Raw genomic sequence first — 20,659 nt, 5'->3', positions numbered from 1 at the left:
TTTTGCTCTCTTCACAAATAGGACACGGCTCTCAAACTCAGACAGTCCCAAACCTGACTTTCAAGCACACGGAACCCTGAAAGGGAAAAGGGACTTTTAAAATCACAAAATCTTAACTTCTGACACTAGAACCATTCGCCAGTCTGACGACTGGCCGCCTTATCATCTGGACTATACTTTTTTTTTTTTGTTAACAAGACATTGACGGAGTGGACTGTGGCTTGTGCTCTCTGTCCTCCCATTTTGTTTTCTCCATCGATTTTTTCTTTTTTTAATTTTCAGTTGATTCTTACTTCAAGATATTGAAACATTGCGTTTGTGTGAATCTCTCGCTACAGACCATTTTGGATGTTCTAAGTCTCCGGAGCGCAGTATATGGAAGTTGTGGGGTGCAAGGCAAAAGAAAACAGTTGCACATTGCGGCCAGCAGCCATGCTTTTCCACGGCATCTCCGGAGATCATATTCAAGGAATCATGGAGGAGATGGAGAGGAGATCTAAGACGGAGTCTCGCCTTGCAAAAAGTGTTCAGATGAACGGAAGAGAAACGGTAAGGCGTTCATTTTTACCACCTTTCTTCATTTTCAGCCGTTACTGTATGGTTAGTTAAACGTACATGGCTATTGAAGGAAAATCTCCAGCCTATTACAATCATGTCGCTTCAGAATCCATTACATAAAAACTGTACAACTAGTTTTCACTTTTGTTGTTCTCCTAGACAGCTAGTAAAGACAACACTTTCCTAAGGCAGTAATGCACTAATAATACTAATACTAATGTAATGATAATAATAATAATAATAACAATAATAATAACAATAATAATAATAATACTTGGTTTACTATACTCCTTTGCTACCTTATAAATTAATCCCTGGCAATTGTTATTATTATCATTATTGTTATTATTATTGTTGTTATTGTTATTTTTATTATTTAAGGTTCATAACAGTGTTGACTTAAGCGATATCTTACATTTTTATTTACACTTAATAAATTAGATAGTCTATATAATTTGAAGCAGTATTAGAAAGGTATAGTTTTTCAGTCGACACTGAGGTAGGCCTATAGGATACTGTACAGCTTTATTCTTCTGAAACGGAAAAAAACGAAAGCATTTGATATCCACTAAGCAAGCTCAAGCATGGAGAGTTAATTTACACACAATGAAAATCAGTTAGCTAAACTGTACAGATTTAAGTTCAGACAAGATGTCAGTAGGTCAGTTGTTGTTTTCATGTGTCCAAATTTCACCAAGCACATGTTTTCCATATTATCCAAAGAGGAAGTGCGTAGTCGTACTTGTATAAACTAAATATTCTTGCCCAAAAGTTCTATACCGAAAAACGATTGTGTTTGTTGCACAATATTGGAACAGAAGTCATATTAAAATTATCACCGGTAAATATATCCAGCGCGAGCCTACTCGCACGCATTCATTCTGTTATTTCTTTATGTGTTAGACAATGCCCTCCATGAGCCCAGAAAAGCCTGCCTTGTGCGCGGGTTGTGGCGGAAAAATCTCTGACAGATACTACTTGCTCGCCGTTGACAAACAATGGCACTTAAGGTGCCTCAAGTGTTGTGAATGTAAACTGGCCTTGGAGTCGGAGCTAACATGTTTCGCCAAGGATGGCAGCATTTACTGCAAAGAGGATTACTACAGGTAAGAACGTAGCACACAAATATCGATGAAATAAGGTCAAATGAATGTATGGATTGCAGGCCCATTTGGTCAATATATACATTATTCACTTAGAAAAATGTGTTTTGGGGCAAATACGCACGTTTAGACGCATTCACACACACACACACACACGCACACATAGACACATACACGCGTTTCGTCTAAAACGACAGAGGTTTAAAGTAATTGACTGTGAAATTCGTAAACAAATAGAGGATTCCGTAACACACAATCCACACGAAACATTTTCCTTGAGTCAAATTTTCGCGCAAACTATCATACTATTCACATGTAAACAATTCTCGCTTGAGACATTTGTTACTTGTTACTCGCAGGCAAACTACCATCAGCCTACACAGGCCTACACACATTATTTTGTGACTGCTTTTCAAGTGAGACGAAGAAAAAACATGTTGATTTTGCTCATATTGGATTAACGTCCGTAATTATATGAAGGCGGCTAAAAATCTTTCGTTACAGTAATAAGCTCTAAATGTTTTCTAGTGATCTACTGTTATGGGTTAAGCGAAGAGTAAACGGTATTGACAACTTTGCCCCGTGGTTTATTGTTCAATTTTAACGCAGAGAAACAATTTAAGGATTAACCACGGCATCTCTGCATTAATCATTTTCCCTTCAAAATTATGTTATTGTAAATAATGTTTACTGTTCCAGAAGGTTCTCCGTGCAGAGATGTGCCCGCTGCCACCTTGGGATCTCGGCCTCGGAAATGGTGATGCGCGCCAGGGACTCGGTGTACCATTTGAGCTGCTTCACATGCACCACGTGCAACAAGACCTTGACCACGGGTGACCATTTCGGCATGAAAGATAACTTGGTTTACTGCAGGGTTCACTTCGAGACCCTCATCCAGGGAGAATACCACCCTCAATTAAACTACGCTGAATTAGCAGCAAAAGGTGGAGGCCTGGCTTTGCCTTACTTCAATGGTACTGGCACCGTGCAGAAAGGGAGGCCTAGAAAACGAAAGAGTCCGGCAATGGGGATAGATATCGCCAGTTACAACTCAGGTGAGAGGTTGATTTGCAATTACTTTAGAAGTTAATAATGAAACAATAACACACAGTTTTCGCAGTTAAACCCACCCCTCAAGAAGGACACGATAATAACTAAGTAGCCGCTTTTTCTTTCAAAAATTACTTTCGATTTTAGTTTTCAAACACCAAACCGTATGTTTTATCGTCTTTTAAGGAGTAAAGTGGTACGAAAAAAAAAACCCGTCACATGCCGAATTGAAATTCATCCCCGTCCTATACGAACTTCCAATCACAGAATATGACGAGCAGTCCTAGGCCTATATATTAAACGCGTTTAATAAATAATATTTTACATTGTTATTGTCGTGTATGAGTAAAAGCTTTTAGCAAGATTGCTCGTTTATTCCGCGTCATAATCTAAATTGATGGGCACGAAAGCAATGAACCTATGACCTATCTCCACGTGCAGGAAATCCACGGCAATTTTGAATCGCTATTCTACTGCATAAATCGCCTTATTTTACGTGTATATCCTGTCGGGTCTTGAGGGCTTACATTATGTCATACTCCGTAAAAAAAAGGAGTAAATAATGTCTTTAAAAATGTTGCTTTCAGATACAGCATGTCATAATCCAACCCCGCAGCGAGTCTTTTGTTGTCGCAGTTACAATTAGTGTCTGGTTGAGAAAGTTTAGCTTTGTGTGCCAAGTTTCTGTTCTTCATGAATGGAGAGAAATAAGGGTAATCTGCGTGTTAATTGTTCTACTTTAATTGAAGGTGACGTCGGAATCTCTGGCCTTCAACCAGCTTTAAATCACTCTCGGAAGGTCAGGGTTGTTCTCAGGCTAAAACGAACACTGCTGGCACAGTAACAAGACGTTAATATCTTAAATAATAATTTATCCATTAAGCCTTGTTAGAGCGTTTTCTAAACACAATTTAAAGTTCAGTTTAGGTTGTCCAGCTAAATTCTGAATTTGGCGATGAAAACTGGAAATGACAAGCGGCATGCATCTTAAGTTAAACGCTTTAGCTGATTAAAATCAAAATCCTTTTTGCAGCTCAATTATATTTTTATTTACTAATATTTTACTTATCGTTTACAAAAACAGAGAAAGCCTTGAATACATCAAAACGACACGACGAATTAATTTTTGACCGTTTGAGAAGCAAAACATGTTCTCTTTAGTCGTAATTTTTTTTAGTTCTTTTGGATGAAGAATAATTTTCGGAATACTTCTTAGATTATGAAATATATTTGGCTTTTCTTCTGTTTCCCCCTTTTTTTTCGTAACACACGCCTTTGATGCATTTATAAAACTTCTCAGACATATTTTGTCAACTAGCGCTGGCATATTTGCAGACAGAGACCCCTGGTGGACAAATGTGGTACAGGGGTAATAAAGCGGCAAACATGGTTGAAATGAGGAGGGCATAAGAACATTTTGTTCAAAAGACATCCTTATTTTTAAGATGAAATATTCATTAAAGTAACATATTTGTCATTTACATTTTGCAAAAAGCAATCTAACGCGCTACACAGTTCATCTTGGCCAACCCACAAATGCAACTGAGTAATCTCTACAGCCTTAACAAAGCGACTCAAATGGACGGAACACCAAAGACAAGCAGGCCGTGATTTTTAAGAACGACCCTCCACAAAAAAGTATCAAGATTTCTTCAGAGTTTACATGAAAATAAAACATTTTGTTAGGTTTGAGAAAAGATCCATGAGTAGGGGAGGTATTGAAAAGACACTGATCTCATGTTTCTTTAAAAAAAAAAAATTGCCAGTTATAGTCTTGATTATGCAGTATTATGTTCAGTTAACAGTTACTGGAACGGACAGTATTTCCGCAGAACTTACCATAACTCTTCTTGGCACAAGCAAAGTTTATTGTTCCCATATTGATTTCAATATGAAATTACGATAAGCGCTTTACTAGTTTCACATCGACCTAATTTACATGAACAAAGGACCTAAATGATGACTTTGCATAAAGTCTTTGAGAGTTCTGATATTAATCAGTTGCCTTTAGAGCGTTCATTTTGCATCAGTTTCATTATTAATTACACGTCAGAGATTTAATGCTGAATCACTGAAAATTTTAACAGGCTGTCCCGAGCCTGTTTACACTTTTTTTTTTTTTGACACAGCAACCATATTTTTCAAAATCAATTCATAACCTCCATCTAATTGCTCAGATGTGCAAATTGCGCTTGAATCCTTTCCATTTTTTTTACCTCATTATGTCTTTCTTTTCCCTGCAAATTTCTTCTTTTCTTTTCTTTAGTTTAAGTTGGGGGCTTGGGGTTACACTAGCATTATCTGCTGCTCTGTGACCAGGTTTCTAGAAGCACCTTTTGGGGTTTTGACCTTTAATTTCGGTGCATTGTTATATTTTTGATTTGGAAACACTGTGCTAGAACGCCTGACTGTAAACATCTCTCACGCTCGTTAATGATAATCTCCTGACTAAACGAACTGGCAGACATTTCCTGACCTCAGCGGTTGCATCACATACACAGTCAACCTGTTGTCTTTTTTCTTTTTTTTTTTTTTTTTTACCTACCTATCCATGTCTCAAGGCTATGTCTTTTTTTTTTTTGTTGTTTGTTTGTCTTTTTTTGGTCGTGCTCAGGTTGTAACGAGAACGAAGCAGATCATCTGGACAGAGATCAACAACCCTACCCTCCTTCCCAGAAGACCAAACGCATGCGTACGTCCTTCAAGCACCACCAGCTCCGCACCATGAAGTCTTACTTCGCCATAAACCATAACCCCGACGCCAAGGATTTAAAACAACTGGCCCAGAAGACTGGGCTCACCAAAAGAGTTCTTCAGGTAAGCGCCGAGCTTGTCTTTTCCCAAAAAACGCTAGTCTCCATTTCATTTGCCCCCCCCCCCCTCCCCTCCCCCAAAATCAGAACGACGCCTCCATATCATACATCTCATCTCTTTGATTTGATTGATTAATTTTTTTTTTTTTTTCCCTTTTTGTTTTCATTGTATTTTAACTAGGGCCATTTGAGACTGTTTCTTTGTCACTTTGTAGACAGTGTTGCCAGGTATCAGGTTGAATGTAACAAACCAGTGAGAGAGATGGAGACATGAGTCAGTTAAGACTACACTTGTTCTTTCTAAGGCCAGTCCTCACTATGTAATGGGACTCTGGTGTGACGGTTCTTAATAATGTCCTTTGAATTGAGGACGATTTCTCATGTGGACCTGACCAAAGACATAATCACAAAAAAAAAGTAGGGGTAGATATTACCACATATTTATTACAAAACACTTAAAAATGTCATTAGGATGTATACTCAAGAGGTCCTGAATGCACAAAGATTCGTTAGCTGGATACAACGACCCCCAACCCCATCTTTAAAATTTGGCTCCTCCTCCTTGACCCAACAAATAATAATCGTAAAACAAACAAAACAAAGAAAAATGACACCCCATTGCTTAAAACGATATCAGGCTTTCTGACAATATTTCAGTTTTCTCTTTTCATTCTAGAATGTTCTGTAGTGCTATATACTTGTGATGTTAATGATATTACGTATAAGTATTTGAATAGAAGCAAGAATATTAGAGAATCGGATTAAAAACAAAGCATAAAAAAAGTAAAGACACTGGGATTGGTTTGCAGGTTTGGTTCCAAAACGCACGGGCCAAATTCAGAAGGAACGTATTGCGACAGGAGAATGGGGGTGTTGATAAGGCTGACGGAACCTCTCTCCCTCCGCCCTCTTCTGACAGCGGCGCTCTGACTCCGCCCAGCTCCGCCAGCACACTAACTGACCTGACCAATCCCTCTATCACTGTAGTGACACCCGTGACCTCTAGTTTGGACAGCCACGAATCTGGGAGTCCCTCACAAACTACCTTGACAAACCTCTTCTAAGTCGGATTTGTGTTTTTTTTTGTTTTGTTTTGTTTTGTTTCGTTTTGTTTTCTGGGTTTTTTTTGTTTTTGATTTTGTTTTGTTTTGTTTTGATTTGTCGTAAAAAAAAAAAAAAAAAAAAAAATCTTTTGGTTCCTCAAAACACCCTTAAGCAACCAGAGACAGATTTTTGAAAAGTGAAGTGCACATAAAAAAATAAAATAAAATAAAATACAAAAACATATTGATGTGTAGCATCTGCAACTTCTTGGCAGCTGGGTTTGTAGACCCGAGTATTTAGATAGGGTTTGTTTTTTTTTTATGTTAAGTCTGATCTGGCCAGTCATGTGAAAAGATCAAGTCCAAGTATTTGATTTCCCAATTCATATATGAAAGTTTGATTTCTCAATTTCATCAAGGAGAATTTGCTTATGTTACAGCTTCCATTAGTTTACGTGCCCCTAAAAAAATCCTCTATGTGTGCACAATGTCAGCAATGTCATAATATTCAATTTGAGTATATGTTAATATTTTCCATTTGGAAATGTTTGAAATTATACTTTTGAAGGATCTTTTTTCTGCTAAAAACAACAACCATAACAACAACAACAACAACAACAACAACAACCCTGTGACCAGGCGTTATTACGTCGATTTTCACAGATCATTGGAATGTAGCATTTAAAAAAAAAAAAAAAATCCATCACATGCACTCTGTGATTACAGCTTATAGTTTTATCTGACTGTACCGTGCAAAGATAATAATCCTATGATTAAAAATTAAACGGTTTCCTCTTACTTTATTAGCTAACAACAATACACTACAGCTATTTCCTTACAACTCAAAAGCCAGGTGGATGCTATAACCTCAATATTCAGACATTTCATGTCTTGGCATAGAAATGCTTTGAGGGTTTTAAATATCCGAATCTGTACAGTGGTAACTGTTCACTGCCATCAGACACATTCATATTAGTCTCAGATAAATAGAAACAGAAACCGAAATCAAATACTTATCCGTCTCTAGTTAAACGGTGGGCGCTGTTTTAATTGATTGTTTCTAAGACGCGGAGCACTTTTGTCTGGATCAGTCTGTTGAATGCTCAATAGTGATTTCTGATTCCTCATTAAAATTAATTTAATTCAATTGCATGGTGACAATACAGTGCCCAGTGAGAAGTGCATTATTCTAAAGTTGCTCAGGGTGTCAGGGGGCGATTCAGATGGGGAGATTGTGGGGTGGGGGTGGGAGGGGGGGTGCTGATAAATGGGGAATTAATGACTTTTCGAGGCACAAATCTCAAAAAAAAAAGAAAGAAAGAGAGAAAGAAAAGGACTGATTTAAGACCAGTGACAGCTGGAGCTAACTCTGAGGACAACCAGAGGGATAATAAACCCATCAAACCAGTTTCATCATCATCTTTGGACATATTTACTATTTCTTTATGGACACTTGCCACTGAACAGACCAAAAAAGAAAAAAAAAAGAGAGAGAGAGAGAAAAAAAAATCGTCTGATTGGAACGTAAAGAAAGGGAGAGGAGAGAGAGAGAGAGAGTGAGAGAAAAGAGAGACTGACTGCTTTGAGTCCTTTTGCTGGGGTTTAAAAAAAAAAACAAAAAACATTTCATTGTGTTTAAAATTTGTTCTGTTGTAGAACAAAAAACGGTAATCTAGATCTACTTAATGAAGTAGATGCCTAACTCAGACTGACCATGTGCCTTATGCTATCACTTGGAAGAGAGTTTTTTGTGAAAAATTCAGGAGATTCGTGTTGTTTGTTAATTGACTCACATCCTTTGAACGCCTCACTAGTTTTGTACTGTTTTTTCATCTTATTTCTGAAGATCTTTTTATGGTGTATTCTGTTAAAAAAAGGGGGGGGGGAGAGGAAAGGGGGGGCAGCGATGTCACAGAAGCGGTTGTGCACTTCTTCAGATATAGTTGGTAAAAATCCAAGAACCTTATATATTGATCTTCGTGTTAATAGTACGGTACGTGTTCTATCAAGATTGTCCATGTTTCCTTGTTTCTTGAAAAAAAAAAGAAAAAAAAAAAAAGATGGTGTATAGAAACTATTTCCCCTTAAATATTTATGGACCAAACGGTTGTTATATCTTATTAAATTTGTGTGAATAAAAAAAAAATACTTTGCTTTAAAAGAGTTTTATTTTTTCATTACACAAACCATTTTTCTTTTTAATGTTGCCGTGTTTTGCTTTTGTTTTTTGTTTTTTTTTCCAGATTTTTTTCTTTTTCTTTCTTTCTTTCTATCTTTTTTTTTTTTTTTTTTTTTTTTTTTGCTCACTCCCAGCAAACAATGTCCTTGTAATGATGATCAATGCCAAGTTCAAAAACTTTCAGCACATTATCTTTTCTTTCACGTTTTATGTTTGCTTTCCAGATTTTTTTCTTTTTCTTTTTTTTTCTAATTTTATGTTTATTATTTACAAGTAATGCCCCATGGATTTGCACCAGTACCCTGTGATGGACAGAGATGATATGAGCATTGATTGTTAATGCATGAATATGGCTACCTTTAAAAAAAAGAAAAACAGAAAAAAAACCAATGAACTCAAAGGAATGTCAGAAAGCGTACATTGATATTTTAATAGCACTGAAGTAAATCTAAAATGCAAACCCCTGTAGTCAGGTTGCTCTGTAGTTTAATATATTGTTACTCTATGATTTCTTTCAGGGAGAACAAATCTTGGGGCATTACAGCCATACTTCACGACGTTTGAAAATTCCCTAAAGTATTAAACGAAGGGGGAAAACTTTGATCGGAATTCCTCACCATTGAAGACAAAGACATTTGTTAGGATTAAGATAATAGAATAACAACAATAATAATAATGATGATGACAATAATAATAATAACAACAATGATAATAACAACGACAAAAAAAAAAAAAAATCAAACAATTAAAAAAAAAAAGACAAATGTAATGCAAGACTCTTTTTAAGAAAAAAAAAAATTTCTGAATGTTTGAAATCCACCCTTGGAGGAGAATCCACAAATTTGTGATCTTTTACTTCTACCTTTGTTGAAAACAGAACTGACATTCCTCTTTGTACTGTTAAAACCAGAGCTGACATTGCTCTTTGTACTAGAATGACACTGACAAGACAAGTTAAAAAAAAGAAAAAAGAAAAAAAAAGAAAAAAGGGAATGAAGCTGTACAGTATTGTAGTTGTATATAACAGAGCAACCTCGCTGCAAGGGGAGGACAGAGTCCTGAGACAGAAGGCTTTAAAAATGAAAAACAAAAGACAACATAACATAACAAAACAACACACACACACACACACACACACACACACACGCACATGTACACACATATACACGCACGTACATGCACGTACATGCACGTACACACACACACACACACACACAGGGAAGGAGAGAAAGAAAGCACAATACCTACTAAATTTGCTTGCTCTAAAAAAAAAAAAAAAAAAAAAAAAAATTCCTTTTCCACAAATGTCATTTCCATAAACACATGGCTTTCCTTGAAATTCAGCTGCAGAGCGCCAATTAAAACGAGAGGAGAAAAAAAACAGAAAAACAAAAAAAAAAAAAAACCTGGAGGAAGACGACGTCTCGGGGAGCCAGTGTTTCACTCTATGGGTACTCTAAAACTACAGTTAAAAATAAAAATTAAAATAATAATAATAATAATAATAAAGGATGACAAAGATTCAGATTCTGCATGCACCTTGCCATCTTGTTAAACATTTTCTTAAAAATGTATATTATTTTGTTTGATGCACTTGTTTCATTTGTTGTTAAGTGTAAAATAAACCATATGAAAATTCACAATGTGGGGCCAATATCTTCCAATTTTACAAAATCAATCAATCAATCAATCAATAAATAAATAAGAGGCATTGAGAGGCATGCAATGAATTTGTAAAATAAAGTCTAGTTTACACTGAAAAAGAATGAGTAAACTGTTAGTCTTCCTGATGGCATGTTTCCAAGTGTTTCATTGTAGTATGAGGCCATAAAAGAGGTTTATTTATAAAACCAGCATATTTTTTTATGACGTCCTTCAAATGATGGTCTTGTATTGTGATTACTTCTCATATTTCTTTATTATGAATGGAAAATAGTTTTTGGATGTATCATCTAAGTCACACACACACACACATGCATACACACACACACACACACACACACACACACCACTTACTGTGCACATATTTGGCTGCATTTTGAAGCGTAGGTGAGGACTTAAGGTATGTGTGTATCATTTTGAATTCTGCAGATCTGTGTTAAGAGACAGAAACAGAGCACGACTGACTTTTGGACTTCTCTGGGCCCAGTAAACAGTCCTGTGTTGAATTCCAACAATGAAACACAACAAACATGGCTCCACACTGCTACCTCAATTACTGGAGTGCTGCTTGATTTGGATTACATATAGATGTTTAGAGTGTGCAGCAAAGCATACACGCACACACACACGCACACACACACACACACACACACACACACACACACACACACACACACATATATATATATACACATACACACACACATATATATACACACACACACACACACACACACACACACATATATATATGTATAGATACACACACACACACACACACACGTATATATATATATATACACACACACAACATATTTACTCTGTATTCTCACTCTCTCTCTCTCTCTTTCTGTCTAGCTCATGCAACAACGGTGTGTATGGTTTAGGACTGCTATGTAGTTCAGTCTTTTTCCTCTCAATATTACCACAGCTTTAGCTTCACAAATAATCTCTCCTCTGTCACTGTGTGTCCGTTTGTGTAATTGTATTTGTTAATGATTCACATATTTTGAGTCATAAATGAAACTATGTCATATAGGCCTACATCAGGCTACACTGCCTCTAGCATGCTAAAAACAAACCCAGCCAAGGGTTGTTATCAAACATTAACCTCAAACCAAATACTTCAACTTTTAACTTTTTTTTTTTGCTGTAATACTTAATTTTTTTTTATATAGCTAGCTCTATTATCATGGAAAATATAACCTTCAGTACGAGGATTGCTGGCTATAGAAATAATACAACGCGAGGCACTGTTTCCCCCTTTGGGGGGAAAAATAAATTTTTTTTTAAGCCATAGTTCACACACTATCACCAGTGTCTTAAGGGAATTTTGTGGAAAACGAAAAAGTCCTTGGAGAAGATCAAAGAAAGCAATGGTGAGTCATGCAGTGAGGTTTTTTTTTTTTTTTTTTTTTTTTTTTTTTTTTAACGGAGCCCAGAGCAGTGTTAAAGGATGCCAGGAGTGGAAGAGGAACAAGGACACAGGCCTTTCTTTCCCCTGGACTGGCACACAACAAAAAGATCCCGTTCAACACCGTAGGACTGATGGAACTGTAGCTAAAAAAGCACACAGATAATTCAGCAATGCTTAAACACAAACCCATTGTATTGTCCTGTTATTGGTATTGTTGCGACTGAAGCCGGAGACAGGACCACTTGCTTAAATTTTTTTCCACATATGTTTACGAACGTGTTGTGACTCGACAATGCTCCTGAACTTTACAATGTTATGCATTTGAAATGTTATAAGTAGGCTATTTAATGTTTAAAGGGAATTATGCGCCTAAACTAAACTCATGACGGACATTACGAGTATAATAGTTACCGTCACATACTCTGTGAGTAAGAGTGAGGAATTCAAAGTGAGATTAGTGGAATGAATGCTTGGTTGTAATTGTTTGTAGTTTTCAAACTTCAGTCAGTCTTTGCAAACCTTAAGGTCACTTATCTTCTTTTCCATAACCCAAAAAAACCCCCAAAAAACCCTCAATGGAGTTCACATGTAAAAACACATGTAAAAACAATGAGAGTTATTCACGTTAGCCAACAGTTCTTTATTGAAAGCGTTAGCGTGACCCGCACTATTGTTGATTTTTAATGCTTATTTATTCAGGTCAATGCTTAGTTCAATGTTATTTATATATATAAAAAAGGATGACATCAGTTATGGAGCAGAACAGAGACGATTAGAATTCAAGAGCTAGAGTAAGCAAAACATGGATTCACTTGGTGCTTCGAGGCGGAGAGGGGTCATTATAAACATTTTGTGGGTCAGTCAAATGCTGAATGAACTATATGAAGTTCAGTCTACAACAGAGCCAAAACTCAAGGCATTGCAATGCATGACTCATGCAGAGCAATGGAAAACATGCTTGCATCGTGTCAAATACCATGCTTTTGGGAAGGTTTTTTTTTCTATAGCAAAAACTCAAATAAATCCACCAAGTCATCAAATGGTAATGCATACTTTTTTTTAATGTCTAATATGTGGATATTAGGCCTCAGGCTTGCTATCATCACTTTGGGATTTATTTCCTTTTATTTTATCTATTTTGCCTGCAGTGAAATAACTGATAGAATTATGTTGTCATCTCAGAAACATGAATCTGTTTTAGTCGTCTGGGTCACTTTTACTGAAGGTAAGTGGTACCTTGAGAGCTACAAAGTATTCCTGTTCACGCAATTTGCTATTTTGCAAATGCTTGTTGACTCTGAGTGTTACTGTAACAGTTTTGGGAAAATGACAGAAATGCTGAATGGCAGTCAAAAAAGTCTGAGGTTTAAGATTACACAGAAACCTTCTGCACTAAAACAACGTGGTATTCACGGAATAAGAAGTTAACTAACACTTTCACACACTTGCTCATTCTCTCCCTCTCTCTTTGACTTACACACACACACGCGCGTGCACACACACGCGCACACACACACACACACACACACATACACACACACACACACACACGCACACACACACACACACACACACACACACACACACTCTCACACTCACCAGAATAGGCACCAACAATCCAAACTAATCACCATTTGAAACTAAGTCTAGTACACTGTAGGAAATAATATGGTTTACAGCTTGAGTCAGATGCTGTGGTGACTGAAATTCATGAGGCATATGAGTGTGACCAGACTGGCTGGAGACACATCCAGCGACAGTTACAACACAGGAGCTAGCAAGACCATAAAACCAAGAATCAGTTGTCAGCCATCGCGTACAGCCAACACCGATGTGATGTCCCTTCAGCGGAGAGCCCATGTCTACGTGTGTGTGCGTGTGTGTGTGAGAGAGAGAGAGAGAGAGAGAGAGAGAGAGAGAGAGAGCGCCTGCACACAATGCAAGTAGTTCCGCACCAGTACCCTTTTCTTCCAGGCTTGAATGTATATTACTTCCACACACTGTCCGTCACACACTCCCACATGAATCACAGGGTGAGAATCCTAACAAAAGACACCTCTTGACCCCAAAAGACTCCTAGAAACACAAGTCTTATTTCGACTTGCAGATTTGATTGTAGATAGGTCAGAGAGTCCAACAGGTGAGCAGAGCAGGGTGTACATGTTGGGTGCTTGCAAGGCAGGTGAAACGCAAGTGCCACGTCGCTTATTGCCATGTCATTCACAACTCACAGATAAGAAAAAAAAGTCATAGATATACTTCATATTCTTCTAACATGAGTTTGAATTCTGAATGCTGCAAAAAATGTAGTCTTTTCTTTTTTTTAAACAGGAACCTTCTTGCTAATAAGCTAATCAGTTACCTACTTAGTGTTAATCATCAGGGGAAAGGTGACATTTTATATTTTAATAAAGTGATTCCACTGCTAGGTCTCAAGATACTGAAAAGGTTTTAAAACACCACTCAACTTTCTGGGATTAATGTTCTCAGTAATATCTATCAATATGATGCAATTATTAATAACTGGGAGCTGGGATAGAAAATAGAAAAAAAAGACTATCTGCACACCTATTTTTGAGCAAAAAGCAACTCGCGTGTCATTAAAAATATGAGCCAGGTTGCACAAGCCACTCGATTTTCACCTAGATTGTCGTGTTACAAAGCTTAAAATCTAATGTTATATTGGACCTAGAAAAACTTTCAGGTAATGTATGTTTGACAACTGTGCATCTGCATTTACATAAACTATATTTGAAAGCTACACGACAATAAAACGATATCAAGAATCGGTGAAGCGTCACTAAAACCACACTGCATCTCTGTTAAGTCTATTAATATAACACACACGCACAGTGAATTTTGTGCCAGTATTTTATCATTACCATATCTTCTTGCATATTTGTGACTCTGAAGTCACACGTGTAAATGATATTGACACAATACAATAAAACACATATGATCACAGTTAGGATGGTCCAAAACTAGACAGGACACATAAAAATCGAGGATTATACGTTCTGATATACACATTCACACTCACTTTCTTCAGGGCTTTTTTATGCCGTCATATCGAGAAAGAATGGGTGAAAGAGTCTACATCTGCCATGATAATTAAAAAAAAAAAAAACAACAACAAAAAAAAAACGTTTTTGACACCTCTTAGCTACAAATGACATTCTCACACATACCAAAAAAAAAAAAAAAAAAGGTGAGAGTTCATTGTATTACAGAAAAGGCAAACAAGGCTACAAAAGTTTTAGGAAAAAAAAGTAAAAAATCAAAAGAATCAGATATACATTCAAGAAAAACCTGGAATCAAACAAAAAAAAAAATCCTTGTAGCAAAACAAACAGTATTCCAAAAAAAAAAAAGCTTTACAATTGGCTTACAATGCAGAAAGGTGGGTGAGCTACTTTTAGAACAACAGAGATTCAACACGATTATTAAACAGATTTCAACAAAACCGACTTGTGTGTTGGACTAGAGCTTCTCTTGATAGCCCCCCCCCCCCCTTGCAGTTTCATGTATTGCCTCTTATCCATCCACCTAATTATTCCCTAAGAAACCTGAAATCTAACGATACTAAAGACAGTCCCTATCTGTCATCGAGCACAATTGATCTCATTGAGAGAAAGGTGGGAGTAAAGGGGAACCCAATATAACTCTTGCCATTAAAATCCACACGGTATTATTCACCAACAGAATTGACAGTTTTCCCTGAGACATTTCTTTTAATCTTCAACGGTTTTGAGAGAGAGAGAGAGAGAGAGAGAGAGAGAGAGAAAACACTGATGTTGCATGCTTTACCTTCTTCTACAGTATCTGTGAGCAGGTTAGTGGAAATGCTATTGAAGTGTGAGAAAACTCAGCGCACATCACTTGTTGATTATTATCTGTCAAAATAAAAAAAAAGAGAGGAAAAGAAAAGAAATAAAAAAAAACCCCACAACACTCTAGTGCATCCTATACTGCTATAAATCCACAAATGTTGTAGCTGATTATATGCAGTTTCTGACATCTTCTTTCAACATTCAGTGATCAGTTTCTAGAATATTCAAACGTTTTAATGCTGACTGAAGAAAAGGTTTCTGTGTCCATTGATGTGAAATATGCATGCAATGTTTCAAGGTTTTACCTCTAATTAAAAATAAAAAGCAAAAAGAACAACATATAAAACAACTCTTGTGGTTTTACATCTCTGTATGTGGAGTTTCACAGTGTGCGAGCTACACAAATGCCTAAGGACACACACAAATAAAGATGTATTATCTGGACCTGGCCTCAAAATGTGACACATGACTTGTGCTGGTTAGTCACAACAAGCCATGACAATGCTATTAGAAAGATGTGTTACTATTTTGGGAACTTAGGCAAAAGCACCGACCTTTTTCTTTTTTTTTTTTGCTGTCGACAATAAGAAACAGAAGTGCCCTCTTAAGTGTCAAAAAACCGGATGCGCTCAAGAATTCCTGGACAGTGCAATAGAGACATGTAAGCTTTTTACTAGGTGAAGAGCTGTGCCTAACATTCAGCCGTAACCTAGGGAATGACGGGAAACAACAGACAATTCAAAATCACATAGGGAGTGTTTCCAAATGTCATATTCATTTCATCATCAGTGTTTAGCCCGGCGACAGAAAACTCATATGGACATACCTGCAAAAACCTGGTTAGCTTTACTTTAATTAAACATGGGAGAAAATATTTTTTTTAATTTTTCTGGGAAAAACTCTAAACCACGTTTAGTGTAATCCGACTGAAACAATTCTGTTTTGAATTTAAGAGAAAATATTCCAGAAGTTTCTCTCAGACCGACTTCAATCACACGTGAATTTGTGTCATATAAAATCAGCCCGCCCCTTTCCTCCGGGCATGCTGGGATGTTTGTACTACTGACACAGGTCAGGAATGGCGAATTGGGGGAACACTTCGTGAACGCATAACTACTTTTATTTACCGTTTAACACCTGAAGTTTCCTGTCAGTAGGTTGTACGCAACTATATCTAACACATTTATCTCAAGTGAAACTCGACCTTGGATTGACAGAGTAGCGTGGAGCCAGCGCTATCATCACCATCGCCAGCTCCTGTCCAGAGTGTGTGGAAGCTAAGCGGGCACTTCCTGGTAAGGATTCTGCAAATGGAAAGTTAGCAAAGCCAGCTAACCTCTAATAGGCTAAGCTAGCTAAGTGGCTATGCTAGCGACATGTCTGTCCACATAATTGGGTTTTCAAATGTTACAGGAGGCTTATCAAGTGCTCATAACCGTTTTAACACGTTTAACATAAGGACACAACATCTGCGCGTGTTTCGCTGAGATAGTGATGTTACTGATGTCTTTCAAATAAGCGTTTAAACAGACACTCCGAGCGGGAAAGTTTATTTGAAGTACTTAGCAGTGCTATTGCTACCTAGCGTACAGGCTAGGATAGCTTACATGACAAGTTCGTGTCATTGCTAAACTCTCGCTAACTCCTAGTTGACGTGGGCCAGCTTGCCCGACCGTTTGACTTCCCCGAAATAACTGACACAAAAGGAGTGACTGAACTTGCTAACGAAAATGACACATGTAGCTAATGTGTAATATGCTTGTCAGAACACCCAGTGAGCACTTGATACACAAATGTAATATTGCAAAATGGTAACAAAGTCCCAGAAAACCGACTCATTACAGATCACGTATGGTAACTTTTCACGTAGTATATTGTTGTAGTCAGCAATGGGACACAGTCAGTTCTCTCAAATAGTTCGAGACTGTTGTGAAGCAACATTATAATGCTGTCAACCTCACTAATCTTAGACTTCATGAAATCGGTGAACTGTAGCGATTGTTCGTTAATAAATTATTTAATTAACTAACTGTGAGAAGTTGCCTGAAAAAGTAATATTGTCTGCGTATGAGTCATTCAGGGGTTAGACCGATCACTTTAGTGGTATTTAGCATAACACATGTTATGTTTGATTGTTTGGCAGCTACATTTCGTGGTGCTTATCAGAGCACTGATTTTCAACTTCAAGCTTTTTTTTTTTATGGCGTTGATAAATGGAAGTTCCCTCAATATTTTCCGTATTATTGACGTTTCTTGACGTCAGACTGTTGTAACTTATTCAGGTGCTGCACTGATGTTCTTGGGGATAAAGGATAATGTTTGGATTGTAATAGGAAGGGGACATTCCTGCTTTTAAATGTTTCCAAATACAGTCATATGTAAAATACGACGGTTTAATGTTGGAAAAAGGTTGAGGACTTTGTGCACCTTATGGTGGTTAGGTACATAAAAATACATGTCTGGACATATTTATTTGTGAGGAAAAGGACCATGAAAGCTAGTGTGTTTGCCCCTTGCTTTATGGTTCTCACGCCATCACTATATATTCTTTCACAGGTGCTTTCATTGTCAATAAAAATAAATTATGTATGATATAATTACATTTCAAAACCTCTTTAAAATGTATGACACTTGCCTTAAGGTGGAAGCCTCAGCGGTTTTTTGATAGTTTTTACAGAATCAAAATCCTGTTGGTTCCTATAGATAAGGTAGTCTCTCAAGAATTAATCAGACCATCTGCTAAGACATTTTACTTTGCATTCAGTCAAACTAATGAAGTGTAAGTTGCACTGCTCCTTCTCACTCTGTTCCTCAGAGCCTCCTCTTCTTGGATATTTTTGTTTGTAGCCTTTCGTTGTCACAGCTCATTGAGCTCATTAAGGGCTTGATGATTAGTTGACCGGTGAAATCAGGTGTGGTAATGCAGGGGTGAAACAGAAACGTGCAAGGCAGGGTGGGGAGCTCTGAGGAACGGGTTGAAAACTAGTGAAGAACTACACTGTGGAAATACAAGTCCACAATCTGTCACTGAAAAATATGTGATTGGTTCTTTATTTGGTGACATCACAGCCACTCTGGTAAGATGATGGTAAATGTAGACCAATAGGGAGTGTTGGGGCAGAGAGTTTTCTGCGACATCACAAAGATATGGTCATTTTGAGATTCTTTGCATAAGTAGTTTTGACCAAGAAATGCAGGTGCAAATGAATATAAAGAGAGAAAAAAACCCCAAAAGCATGAATTTAGGTTCCATAAGTGATGTTTTGAAAAACTGATCAAATCAAGTTACAGCTGTAACATGCTATGTGTTCTTTAGAAAACAAAATATCACAAAAAAGGGCATTAAAAGAACTCATTCCACACACACACATACACACACACACACACACACACACAAAACAAAAACATATTTTAAAAAATTCTTTGATAACAGCTGTCCGATATCTGGATGGCAGTGGACATTTAAATGAGCATAGACTTTTAGGTTTGTAGTTTTTACTTATTTATTTTGCTTAATCTGGTTTGGCACAGTTTGCAGAGCCTATTTAAAGATGGAAAAAAAAAATGTGTTTTCGTGATTTCTCTGTAGTCCTTTTTTTTTATGCTCATCGCTTTTGATTTTTATACAAATCCCACAGGATATGAATTCACTTTCATGGAATAATTAAAAGATGCATATGCCGCTGTAAACACAATAACAGCGACAGTGACTATAAACATTTGTCATGAGATGAGAAAAAAGCAGAATGAATCTGCGTTATGGGGGGGGGGGGGTGGATGAACATCGCTCTCCCTCTCTCGTCATCTCCAAATGGAATTCTATCGGTATTTGTTACGACTTTACTCCAAATGAGTCTTAATATTTCACGTGGGATTTAGCACGATTTCGAGAAAGGAGGGAGGCAGACACCTGAATACGCGCTTGCAATGTTTTTTAAAAAGGCCGTGAATATTTTTGTTTTTTGGCCCCGTGCGCCCGCGGATAGCGGCGTCTGCGAGCCGTGCGCGGGTAGCGCTCGCAGGGGTTTTCAGTCGGTTTGTTTGGCCCGCGGCTCTGACGGAGCCTGGGGCGTGCCAGGAGAATTCCCTGGTCCTGGGGTCTCCTAGCAAGGGCCCTTGCTTTCTCTGCTCCTCTTTCAGTGAGGGGAGGGGAGGGGGGGGGGCACAAACAGCCTGCTAGAAAGCTGCAGGAAGCAGTCATGCCGCTTTCTTTTTTTTTTTTTTTTCTTTTTCTTTTTTTCAGAAGTCATGCCAAGTTGGAACTGGGAGACCTTTGCCAGTGCGGTTTTGGGGCAGCGAATAAAAATATTTTACAGATGTCTGAAGCCAGGCCTGTGCAAGCCAGCGGGGTATTTAGCCAGTCTTGAAGGTCTCCAAGTGTGGGTTTTTTTGGGGGGGGGCGGGGGGGGGGGGGGGCGAGCAGGCATTGGTGGAAGGGGGTGGGGCAGAAGGGCCCGTGCCACCACACTGCGCTCAGCGGGCGGTGGGCCAGCTTCGTTGACAGTTTAACAGTGAATATTTTATAGCGCAGCACACGGTGTGCTGTAAACAGGGTGAGCTGCATAAACCCCTGTATGTCGTTGCCCCCGCGAAAGCCCTTCGAATATGTGCATCCTTAAGTTTTTTCATATCGGATCGGAATAAGACAGATGGCATGGGTTTGGGGTTAGTATTTCAAAAAAAAAAAAAAAAAAAAAAGCAGCAGCAGATGAAAGGAGCCTGGTTTCTCTTTGAACACAGAGTGTGTGTGTGTGTGTGTGTGTGTGTGTGTGTCACATCAGTGTGTCTCCAGGTCAAACTGTGTGTTGAACCGCTGGAGTTTGTGCCAATTCATGTGGAAACCAGCAAAAAAAAAAAAGAGTCCCAGGGAGTCTCATTAATATTACATTTTTTGATGTTGCACTCTTTTATAGTGATTGATATAGGTCCTTATCCGCTTCTATAACCATATTTCTGCTTCTACCGTTTTCAGAATATGCTAATACGTGTTATGACCACTGTTGA

General features: G+C 37.8%; 2 protein-coding genes across 4 annotated transcripts in view; both read left to right on the top strand.

Annotated features, from left to right (window-relative positions):
• The first annotated feature begins 375 nt into the window (after positions 1-375).
• Positions 376-9,321, top strand: lhx9 (LIM homeobox 9). Of its 3 annotated transcripts, XM_030784418.1 has the most exons (6): positions 376-549; positions 1,462-1,664; positions 2,361-2,716; positions 3,379-3,384; positions 5,326-5,528; positions 6,334-6,603. In XM_030784418.1, exons 1-6 carry the CDS (start codon positions 376-378, stop codon positions 6,586-6,588), a joined length of 1,197 nt encoding a protein of 398 aa, XP_030640278.1. In that variant the 3' UTR covers positions 6,589-6,603. The 3 variants fall into 3 exon arrangements, with proteins under 3 accessions (XP_030640278.1, XP_030640279.1, XP_030640277.1); XM_030784419.1 differs by lacking the exons at positions 3,379-3,384; positions 6,334-6,603 and adding an exon at positions 9,265-9,321; XM_030784417.1 differs by lacking the exon at positions 3,379-3,384.
• A 7,427-nt stretch (positions 9,322-16,748) lies between these two features.
• The window catches only part of nek7 (NIMA-related kinase 7), a 50,015-nt gene continuing 46,104 nt past the window's right edge, over positions 16,749-20,659 (top strand). The window contains exon 1 of the mRNA XM_030784208.1: positions 16,749-16,950. The gene's annotated coding sequence lies outside the window, so the exon portion shown is untranslated. The remainder of the gene's footprint in view (positions 16,951-20,659) is intronic.

Source organism: Chanos chanos, chromosome 9 (genome assembly GCF_902362185.1).
Source record: "Chanos chanos chromosome 9, fChaCha1.1, whole genome shotgun sequence".
Classification (NCBI taxonomy): Eukaryota; Metazoa; Chordata; class Actinopteri; order Gonorynchiformes; family Chanidae; genus Chanos; species Chanos chanos.
Note: the sequence above shows the minus strand (reverse complement) of the source record. Positions and strands in the feature narration are given on the sequence as shown.